Below are 12,128 nucleotides of genomic sequence, written 5' to 3'. Positions count from 1 at the left end.
CCAATATTCCCATAAAGCTGCAGTCTCCTCCAATATTCCCATAAAGCTACACTCTCCTCCAATATTCCTATAAAGCAGCACTCTCCTCCAATATTACCATAAAGCTCCAACTCTGGAAAAGCATTACTACTGTGTGTGTTTTTACCCGTTTTAATCCCTGTGCTCAAGTCAATCATTTCAGCCAAGCCTCAGTGACGTAAAAACAACAGAGCCGGAGCCATTGCCCGGATAAAAAAGAACTGAAGCGTTCGAACGAATTCCTTGTAAAAGTCTCAATCGGATGGACGGAACACCCCGAAAAGATTTAGCCAAGCGAACTACACCGATCTGGAAGACTTAATCGGAGATTCACTTCTCGAAGGTTAAACCGGATGAACGGATTTCTTCCAAAAGTTTCAACCAGATCGACGTGTCGTTTTTTGTAAGGGTTCAGAGAACAAGCAATGTAGGTGCGTACCTTCCCAAAGGCTTGTCCGGAAAACCGGATGTATTCCCAAATACCGAAATATTCCACCCTTTCCACGGTGCTTTTCTCAATTACCGTAACTAACGAAATGTTTTCCAACAGCGAGTTTGGTAGAGAGTAATGGGTCAGTGAGGAGGGAGGTTGGGTTGGTTGTGGGAAGGTTGAGAGGTAGAGTTGGAGAGGGAGGAAGAAGTGTTGATGTGGGAGATGGCGGGATAGGGAGGAGGATTGATGATGTAGAAGGGGGGGGGGGAATGGGGAGGGAGGATGAGGGGAAGGTTTGATTTTGAAGGGGAGTGGGAAAGGAGGCGAAAGAGTAGAATGAGACTAGTGATATTAGGTTGATGAGGAGTGGGACGAAGATAGAATGAAGAGAATTGATGAGAGAATATCAAAGTTGGAGGAGGGAGAGTTGTTGTAGTAGCAACATCAGTAGAAAGAGCAGTGGTGGAATGGAATGGAATCATCAGGGGGAAGCACCAAGCCATTATGACTATATAGCACTTGGAAGGGGTCAGGATAAGGATTGGGGATGGGAAGAGGGAAAGGAATGGTGCCCAACCACTTGGACGGTCGGGGGCGCAGTGGTGGAAGTAGCATAAGTATTTATTTATTCATATATACAAGAATTCTTACATTCTTGTAAAGCCACTAGTACGCGTAGCGTTTCGCGCGTGTCAATCCTGCTTTTCCCCGGAATACGACCCACCAAATCGTCTTACAACCAGGTACCTATTCACTGCTGGGTGAACAGAGGCTACAGTTAAGGTTAGGCACCCAGTCAATCCTCCCCGGTCAGGATATGAGCCCAGACCAAAGCACTCACCAAGCGCCGGGCGAGTGCTTTACCACTGTGCCACGGGGGCTGCTAGTATCACCTGTGTCTACACCTAAACTGCACTCTGAAGTATGGTAGAAAATGCACTTCAAATGTTTAGATTATAAGTCAGGAAGATATAGAAGATATTCAACGTCATAGAACAAGCAAATAGGAAAGGAAAGCTAGGTCACGAGTATAACACACACACACACACACACACACACACACACACACACACACACACACACACACACACACACACGTGTGTGTGTGGTGGAGGCTGACTCCATACACAGTTTCAAATGTAGATATGATAGAGCCCAATAGGCTCAGGAATCTGTACACCTGTTGATTGACGGTTGAGAGGCGGGACCAAAGACCCAGAGCTCAACCCCCCCCCCCCCGCAAACACAACTAGGTGAGTACACACACACACACACACACAAAAGGGTTAGGGGCCTCGCGGCTGAGTGGATAGCGCCTGGAGGTCGTAATCCTAATAGCCCGGGTAAACGAATGAGAATAGCTTGAGCTACCTCATCCTTTTGTGTGTAGTTATTCCTTAATAAACTTATTTGAATTCAATTTCAATGGCCCGGGTTCGGAAAGGGAAGAAAATAAGCAGACTTTCTTTCACCCTAATGCGTCTGTTCACCTAGCAGTAAATAGGTACCTGAAAGTTAGACAGCTGCTACGGGCTGCTTCCTGGGGATGTGTGTGTGTGTGTGTGTGTGTGTGTGTGTTAGAGAGTAATATATGTAGTAGATGTAATAGAGGAAAAATAGATTGGTTAGAAAGGCGGGGTCCAAGAGCTAATAGCTCGGTTCTGCAGACAAAAATAGTAAATACAAACAAAACATTCACGTACATATAATCTTACGTGCAAAACTTCCAACTGTCTGAGTGATTACCCAATCACCAGTCACCTTCCCCCGCACTTCACTGGAAAAAAAGCAACAGCAGCAGGCATTATATAGAGTGGATAAGTTCCTCCAGAATATTTACTCAACAAAGGAGTAATTATCCCGAGAACACGGCACGTAAGGACTTCAGAAACTCTCATTATAAAGAAACTCTCAGTTATCACACCTGCATCATTTATACGAGTGAGAAATAGACAGATGTTCAGACAGAGTGGGAGAGCTGAACCAGCCCTGAATAGAAGATACAATTGCCAATTTACTAAACTGTAAGAAACCCGCAAACTTGCTCCAAACGGGCACGGGGACCGCCAGCCCAGTGATCTTCATATATACAGGCAAGACGACAACACCCTGGTCACGCAGTGGAGACACACTCGCCTCCGAGAGATTTGATTTAGTATAAGTGCCAATCCTTAACTGTTCGCCCAGCAGTAATTGTGTACGATTAGCGGTTCGTTCGCCAGGAAAAACTAGTAGGCAAGGCTTACCATGAGCTATGGGAAGGGAAAGTTCTAAGCCTGTTAACAGGTGTCAGTAGTCATCTGTTCCAACACCCACCTGTGTAAACAAAAATTATATTTCAAGGCGCCGTTGATTACATAATTTATACAAGCAACCAGACCATCACCAGGGATCTAGGCTGGTAACGAAGAAATTATAAATACAACAATAAACGTTTAGCATAGCACAATTACTTCAAATAAAACATTCAATTATCAGCAGTCAACTCACGTCTAGATACGTCCTCCTTCCAGCACGACCATTAGAGAACTGCACGTTTACACCTCACTCACTGCCAGCCGACCAATGAGAATGAAGGACAAGTTAACCCTCGTCCACCCTCATTAACAATATGTTATTCTTCTATTATTTGTATTTACTTTGCCTCTGAGAATGCTATGTTGGACTTAACGAAACGCTCAAGGTTAATTAAAGAAATAAAATTAATTTTGAGAGTTAATATTCTTCTTTTCCAAGTGATGAACTTAAGAAATATGGAGAAAATTAATGTGAAAATGAGCGTTGCTCTCATCCTGTAACTAAGGTAATTACACACACACACACACACACACACGCACACACACACACACACACACACACACACACACACACACACACACACACACACACACACACACACAACTAGGTGTGTGTGTGAGTACACACACACACACACACACACACACACACACACACATACACATACACATACACACACACACACACACACACACACACACACACACACACACACACACACACACACACACAGACACACACACACACACACACACACACACACACACACACACACACACACACACACACACACACACACACACACACACATACACACAGACACACACACACACACACACACACACACACACACACACACACACACACACACACACACACACACACACACACACACATACACACAGACACACACACACACACACACACACACAGTCGTTCTTGTAGACCTGGGTGACCGAACATAACCAAAAGAGTTAGCTCAATGATTCAGGTGAACTAATGGGTTTGATCTTGTCTCCTTGATGATAGTTGGAAGTCCAATAAATCCTGAATAAAGGTTGAAGGTCAGACCCTCTGTTGTCTCCTGCCTCCCCAGGGCGGCAAGTGAGGTTAGCATACGATAGGGCGGCAATAATGTTATCCTGTACACGACATCGCTGACCTACGTTAGGCAGCACTGTGGACGAGGAAGACGTCCCCTGGTGCTGAAGATGGTTACCCAGGCTCCGAGGGAGCCATTCCTTGGTGCTGAAAATGGCCACCTCAAAAATAATATGGTTGAGGAAGCCATTTGGTGTGCTAGAGACCTGACGCAGCCATCAAGATGCACCAGAGTCAATCAAGAACAGATTGCCACTAGAGACGCCGTGAGACAAATCTCCAGCACACTGCTAAAGAGGCAGGAGAAGCTCTTCATTTGCTCCTGATGGCAGCTGGAATGAAGGTGCACAAGAACTTGTACCAATAATACCAATGTACCAATGTACGATGATCAAACGCCAACCTAGCGTTTGATCCCAGCTAAAGCTTCCAACCTTCGGAAGCTTTGCTGTGACTGTTCTCATCAGTCTAAAGTGGATACTGTAGCATTGTGTCTGGGGACGACTCCATGTACAATATTCCCGATGCGGATCTGATATTTGCCAACTTTGCAGGCGCTGCTGAAGTTATCCACTTTGTACACGCTTCTGGCAACATAGTTTGATGTGATAGCCGCTTCCAGCTCTGTAATTGTGTTGAACACCTTGATTTATGCATGTTGCCTGCAGCTGGTGTTGTGAGGGAAGGAGGTGTAAGGGAATGTTAGGGTGCGGCGGCTACCGTTGTGTATAGCAGGCCAGTGTTTATTATGAGAGCGATATACTGGCTCTTTGCAACATATGTAGCATCTAACATATATAGCAGGCTATAGTATATGGGATGCTATATAGGATCCACCGGTATCGGCAGGTGATGTGGGGAAAAGCTGGTCAGATTTTGCCCAAATCCCCAGGAAGTTTTCAAAATATCGGAATTATTGAAAATCTTACTTTTAAGCGTTATTTTGTAGCCGAATTGTGGGTAATTGCACATATTTGGAGTTTTAAATTACGACTTTTATACTGAAAATATGCAAATTAGTGCAAATGACGATGGGTGACATTTTGCCCACATTGACCTACAATACAAAATTTAACAGATACATGTTTGATGTTTACTTAAGAAGGTACGGTAATTATCAAGAGAAAGCATTCAGCCTTTATGACTATTTCATCCGGAAAAGATATAGGAGTGAAAGGGGGGGGGGGGGTTGAAGAATTTGTGCCCAGCCACTTGGACGGTCGTTGGGATTGAACTCCGACCTGCAAGAAGCGAGGCCGTCGCTCGCCCCCCCCAGTCCAAGTGGTTGGGCAAATTTACTTGAAGATTTGCTGGGAGTTGGGAACCGTATTGTGAGGGAGCAAGACGGCTGGCGCCGTCAGAAAGCTGCCGACTGCTTAAGAGGTCCTCCACGGATGGATAAAATGATCCTCTTAACTTTTTCCTGTTGGCGTGCCTCTGCATTTCCCCGTGCTCTTTGCTCTTTAACTCTACGCGTTTGCCGCTTTATTATGGGCCACTCTCGCTCTATCTCTTGTGTTCCACGTCCCACTTATCCATTTTACTGGCTCCTTTATCTCTGTCGTCAATTCTCCATCCCATTCCTTATTTTTGACAGCAACTCTATTTTTTCCTTTATTTCTTACTCCCTCTTCTGCATGCTCCAGTCATGTGGCTTCTACTGCAGTTCTCACAGTCTCCGACTTCACAGTCCAGTTCTCGTATCTGATATTAATTTCATCTCATTTATGGAAGCCACTGCAATTTTAGTCAAATTTCATTCAGCTATGTTAGTTTACACAATATAATTGAAACAAACGCCTTCCGATTAGCAGAATTAATTCGATATCACTTTCTAGAACCTCAGAATCTTTGACGAAAATTGCTACAAACAGTTGAAGGTCGCAGGATGGTGGTGAAGCACGTTTACTCATAATTCATTTTGTATTAAAAGAAGTGGACCATATACGGTGCTCAGTTGTTATTGGTTGTAATTAATTTTCTAAAAAAAATTCAGAGAGAATGTAAAAAAAAGCATTCGCAAATAGTGAATAATTTTCCAATGGTTTCATATCAATGATAAACACAGTGTTTATTTGTTCTTTGTCGTTATCTCTGGTTTCTGGTCTCATTGAAATGAATGAAATGTGTAATTATCCATAGGAATGGTAGCTAGAAATAAAGAAAATAAAAATTTTCTCCAACTGAAAAACAAATTCATACAGAATTTTGCTCCTGGAAAACTGAAGTGCCAGACGTATCCATGGTGATTAAAAGAGAAGAGTGATGACATAAAACACAATTTTGGTGCTCTGTTTTACCACGTTGGAAAATGGCTCCAAGGGCGTCATTAAACAGACTGTGAAGTTATATAGAGTCGAGATGAGACTCCATCAGAGACAAGTCGAGGCCGACGGCTGGTCTTTGAACCATACTGAATGGTACCTCCCTCCCCTCTCTATGGGTCTTTTGTCTGTACTGGGCTTTCCTTCTCTTTCTATGGGTCTGACTTGCCTCAGTGAGGACTCCTTCGTCTCCTTATGGGTCTATTTTGCTTGTCTCCCCTCTCTTTCTCTCTCCATATAGTAATGCCTTGGCACTTTCTCCTCTCTCTCTCTCTCTGGCTCTGTCTTGCTTTGGTATGGCCTCCTCCTTTATCGCTGCACATGGGTCTCTCCTGCAGGGCGGAGCTCTCTCTTCCTTCTCTGCTGATGGGTTTATCCTGTATGCGATCATCTCTTTTCTCTGAATGATAATGAATCTGTCCTGCCCGGGTGGAACCTCCCTTGTGCCTGTTTATGGGTCTGTTCTTTTTAAGTAGGACCTTATCGTGTCCGTTTTTATAGACCCATTCTTCCCGTGTAAGCCCGTCCCTCCTTATTGTGTGTTTATGGGTCTGTTCTGTCTGGGTGGAACTGTCAGTTCACTCTGTATTTATGTTCCTCTCTTAACTGTCTTTCTTCCACTTTATATCTGTATTTTTTCGGAGCTTAGTTTGTCTTTATGCATGTATTTCTGTCTGCTTTCTTGTCTATTCATGATATATATTATTTTTAATGTATATGTTTTTATTAGTGTCTGACAATCTGTACGAGTTATTCTTGCCGTTAAGTTATCTATAATATTTTCAACTTAACGCATTAACGCAGAACACTCTTAGTTGGTAGTTTTTAACAATAACGATCTCCACCTACGTTATTAACTGTCTTAATGACGCCAAAACCTCTCAGGTGAAGGTCGAGAGGCCAAACCAAAATGCAATAAGAACGAACATTATGAGAGACAAAGGTTATGTAGATAATCAGTTGATGTGTTTATGTGCGCCTCTATTTATCTCTATGAGCATATACGAGTGATACTATAGCATTATATATGAACAATATATCCCATGTGAAAATATCCTAGTGGCTGGCAGAGTTGGAGCAACACAGATAATTGGTCGAAAATAAAGTTATTTAGCAGTCAATGTCTCAGAATGTATGGATGGGAATTATGGAACCAGTAAAATGGAGACCTAGGTAAGCTAAATTGTGAATGGAGGACATATTGACTTATTTTCTCAATTATTGCAATATCCTTCCTGGCCCTCTTGTCTACACCTACACTTGAAGAAATAATAAACAAATGATTGATATAGTATGAACGGAATTACCCATTTAGTAAACAGTATTTATTTCAGCCATTCGCTTATCACTGGTCGCTTAAAAAAATTGCTAAAAATATATAATTTGTTTAGGAAATAAGACTGAAGAGATGAGTAATGTATTTGAGAGTGTAGCATGCCTACAGGACTGAATGAAACTAGTCAGCATGTGCGTGTATAATACCGGTGAACAAGTGATCATCTGCCAGACACGTACATGGCAAGACTACAGACTCATCAACGACAGGACCAAGAAGCGTAAACCGAACAGTATGAAAAACGTTAATGGAAAGAATCCTCTTCTAAGCTTGCCGAGTAAGCCGGACGACTCAAACAGAAAACGGAACAGTACGTCACTTTTGTGAGTCGATTTCATTTCAAATTACGTCCAAATTTGGCCAATAGCGCGCATACGAGCGAAAAGTGACGTTATTTTTAAGAGGACGGGTTGAAACCGCAGTGCTCCGGACTCTTCCCCCGCCGCCCACCATTTCTCTTCCCACAAAACATGTCGCCCACCACAGGAACTGTCGACGGGACTCCTTATGAGCGAGAGCACGGCAGTGTTGTCACCGCCTGGGGTTATCTACGCCATGGATTGTCGAGAACGTTAACCATGTCGCTCCTAAGTAATACATTTCCAGTTTTACTGTATTATTTACCGAAGATTTTATCTTCGTGATATCTCATGTTCACCGTCGTAATGTCGTGGTTTAGTGCGCGCTGTCACTGTTTATATCTCTCTGTCCTTGACCGAGGGAAAGATTAGTGTCACCCCTAGAGGATCTTAACATGATTTTTTATTCCAGCCGGGACACGCAGAACACTTACGCGTCACCTTACGATCTCTAGACCTTTTACCCCGATCATGGCGGCTCAGTCGACAGTAGTTCATGAGTCGGAGGAACAAAAAGAAAATAGACTTCGTCTGCATGGAAGACGTCACTCGCGCTCTCTGATGCAAACTGCTTAGTTGATGCAGTAGTAAAGCTATTCCCCCCCTTCTTATTCGCTAAATGGCAATGAGGTAAAAAAACAAAATGACCTCTTAAAACTGGGTTATACTTTGTGGGTTTTCACTTTACTGATTACATGGCCTGTTTATGACAGCAGTTACATAACAATCTTTTGCAGCAGTATACCAACTCACGACCATCATCTGTTGTCCACCGAGTTTGGGAGGTCAGCCAATGAATTGAGACCCTTGCCGTGATTTAGATCATGTTTTATAAAGATGCACATTTGATCTAAACGCTATGTTTGTAGCTAGGATGTACACTGTGTGACCGTCTGTGTGTTAAGATGTAAATCACGAAATTCGTATCTAGAGGGAACCTCGGTGGCTTGGGAGTATCGTCATATTTACGGGAAGTTAACCTTGTACATAAAAGATCATAGCCAAACTACGTCATAGGATCTCAGAAGGGAAGTCTTGTCTGCCAGAATTTTCTGACACCATGGCACTGATCAAGCAAGAAAGTGAAGGTTAGGTTAGTTACAACCTTCCAGGCTTTCCTTTGACAGTTCTTCACATGAAGCTTTCATACAAACTTGAGAACGAGATGGGCGTAATTGAAAGCTTGTTAGACTGGTGGTAGAAAGCAAGAATAAGAAGCAAGCGGAGTACTACAACGGAATAGGACCAATAATTTTTCCTGATAATACAAGCGTCCCCGACTTACAAACATCGGTCTCAAACTCCACAATTTAGTACCTCATCCTGCTACAAACCATTTCTGAAGTCTACACATGGCGAGCAGTGCTACTAATGCACTATTCAAGTTTTTTAAAGTAAACAGTTCTTCAATAATGGCTGAAAATAAGAAAGTGCATTTGTGGTGTACCAGTGTCCTTGAATCATCACAATTGTACCTCTTTGTTAGTCAAAAAACCATTAAGTCAGACGAGTAGGGCTATTCCACCACTCACGGTAAATGAAAAGTACTGTCTCTTCTTTATATTATTTATCCAAAAACTGGTTTTATGGGAAATCTGGCTCGGAGTTAACGCCTTTTCGAAAAGCATCCCGTTCTTAAGTTGAAACTACCCTGAAGTAGAAGGGATTTAACATGATAATGTTTTTGAATTATACGAAATTGATAAGCGGATAAGACCCGAGGAGGAAGGCAGAATGCTTCAAGAGAGCCTGAACAAACTCTAGAAGTGGTCGGAGAAACGTTGGCTTGATTTCAGTCAAAGAGAACCCAAGGAATCCTTTTCCAGTTTAGTCTTGTCCTTGACTAGATATGGACTGCAGCCCCAGCATGGAGTCCATATCTAGTCACGGACAAGACTAAACTGGAAAAGGTTCAAAGGTTTGCCACCAGACTAGTACCCGAGCTGAGAGGTATGAGCTACGAGGAGAGACTACGGGAATTAAACCTCACTTCGCTGGAAGACAGAAGAGTTAGGGGGGACATGATCACCACATTCAAGATTCTGAAGGGAATTGATAGGGTAGATAAAGACAGTCTATTTAACACAAGGGGAACACGCACAAGGGTACACAGGTGGAAACTGAGTGCCCAAATGAGCCACAGAGATATTAGAAAGAACTTTTTTAGTGTCAGAGTGGTTGACAAATGGAATGCATTAGGGGGTGATGTGGTGGAGGCTGACTCCATACACAGTTTCAAATGTAGATATGACAGAGCCCGATAGGCTCAGGAATCTGTACACCTGTTGATTGATGGTTGAGAGGCGGGACCAAAGAGCCAGAGCTCAACCCCCGCAAACACAACTAGGTGAGTACAACTAGGTGAGTACACACACACACACACACACACACACACACACACACACACACACACACACACACACACACACACACACACACACACACACACACACACTCACACTCACACTCACACTCACACACACACACACACACACACACACACACACACACACACACACACACACACACACACACACACACACACACACACACACACACATCAACGCAGCTCACCTTTGAGATTTAGTAAGACAGGAGCTAACTAAGAATAAATCCTCAAAGTCCCTCATGGCTAAATCCACGTTCCAGGTCGCCTGTGAAAGGGTTCGAACGCTTGGGGGCGACAAGACCCGCCGAGCGCCACGCAAATCCTCACATGTATAATGACAGCCAAAAAGCTTCGTTCCTTCCACAGTGACCGGACTCAACACCCGGATGTGGTGTGAAATATTATAATGTTATAACACAATGTTTTATTTTCTTTACGTAGAATAATTTTTTGTGTAAAGAGTTTTATGGTTTTGATCTCTTTTGTTTGTTTTGTTTTCTTTTATTCTTATATTCTATCTCTCCTCCCTCCCCTTCATCCCCCCTCTCTCTCTCTCTCTCTCTCTCTCTCTCTCTCTCTCTCTCTCTCTCTCTCTCTCTCTCTCTCTTCTTTCATGATGATGGTGATAACAACATATATATAAGACATGTTGTTTATGACAATGCGTTTACGGGCTCACCATAGCCCGTGCTACATGGACACTTCGTTCTGAGTAGCTAAATCTAAAACAACAATTATGACAATGGTCCGCTTAAAGCAACTGATTTGGTAAACAATAACTGCCATGCACATTAACAATCTTCGGGTCTTACTAAAACACAACACGAATAGTTTGGTGGTTCATAACAACCCAGCCGTCGGTGATGAGCGGATGGTTCGTAAAGCGTAATGTTTGGCCCCGTTTGTAAAATATCGTCTTCGGTAGTGGATGCCGTTTATTACTTAGGGTTAATTTTGTGCCGACAGCTATTGCGGGAGAGGCAATGATCACCAGGTATCACTCAGCCTGTGTTACCCAACCAAGTTGATTGGTCGGTAGAGGGACGTTTTTGTTACTGGCGAGCTAAGCGCTCTGTCCCCGATAGTGGTTAGGAACGGTTCCTATACTCCATCCTCCTATCCCAGCTCCAGGGGGGGCCAGGGGCCAGATTCACGAAGAAGTAAATTCGAAGATTGAAGAAGAAGAAGATTCGCAAATACTTACGAACCTGCACATCTTTTCTCAATCTTTGGCGCCTTTGTTTACAATTATTAAACAGTTAATGAGCTCCGAAGCACCAGGAGGCCGTTTATAACAATAACAACAGTTGATTGGGAAGTTTTTATGCTTGTAAACTGTTTAATAAATGTAACCAAAGCCATCAAAGATTGAGGAAAGATGTACACGTTCGTAAGTAGTTGCGTAACTGCTTCGTGAATCTGGCCCCTGGTGTTCCTGGTGACTGGGACGCAGCTCCTGTTCCCAAACATTCTCATTCTATCCACACTGAAGTCTTTGTCCATCCTCTAGATTCTGTTAGCCCTTCAGATTATGTTCATCTTGTAGATTATGTCTACGCTGTAGTGTATGTCTACCCTGTAGATTATGTCTACTCTGTACATGCTATCTACCCTGTACATTCTGGTACCAGGTAGATTTTGTAACCAGACATCTTGACACTACTCCACCAACCAATTTGTCAAAAGTTAACAAGCAGACTGTACCACCGTTTCTTCTATGAAGGCTAAGACTACCAGTATGAGAGCTGAGTCAGTTGTATCTGACTTAAGCTAGTTTGTTTTTGACTCCCGTGTGTACAGGAATGAAAAATCTATGAATCCTGTTAGCACTCTGAGAGCTTTCACTTCCCATTGCTCATGGTAACCCACT

General features: G+C 43.2%; 1 protein-coding gene across 1 annotated transcript in view; it reads left to right on the top strand.

The window, feature by feature from the left end:
• The first annotated feature begins 3,960 nt into the window (after positions 1 to 3,960).
• Positions 3,961 to 12,128, top strand: part of LOC138353328 (salivary glue protein Sgs-3-like) — a 47,872-nt gene continuing 39,704 nt past the window's right edge. The window contains exon 1 of the mRNA XM_069306206.1: positions 3,961 to 4,116. Coding sequence (XP_069162307.1) covers positions 3,961 to 4,116 — 156 coding nt within the window. The remainder of the gene's footprint in view (positions 4,117 to 12,128) is intronic.

This window comes from Procambarus clarkii, chromosome 57 (genome assembly GCF_040958095.1).
Source record: "Procambarus clarkii isolate CNS0578487 chromosome 57, FALCON_Pclarkii_2.0, whole genome shotgun sequence".
Classification (NCBI taxonomy): Eukaryota; Metazoa; Arthropoda; class Malacostraca; order Decapoda; family Cambaridae; genus Procambarus; species Procambarus clarkii.
This window is presented reverse-complemented; position numbering and strand designations above follow the sequence as displayed.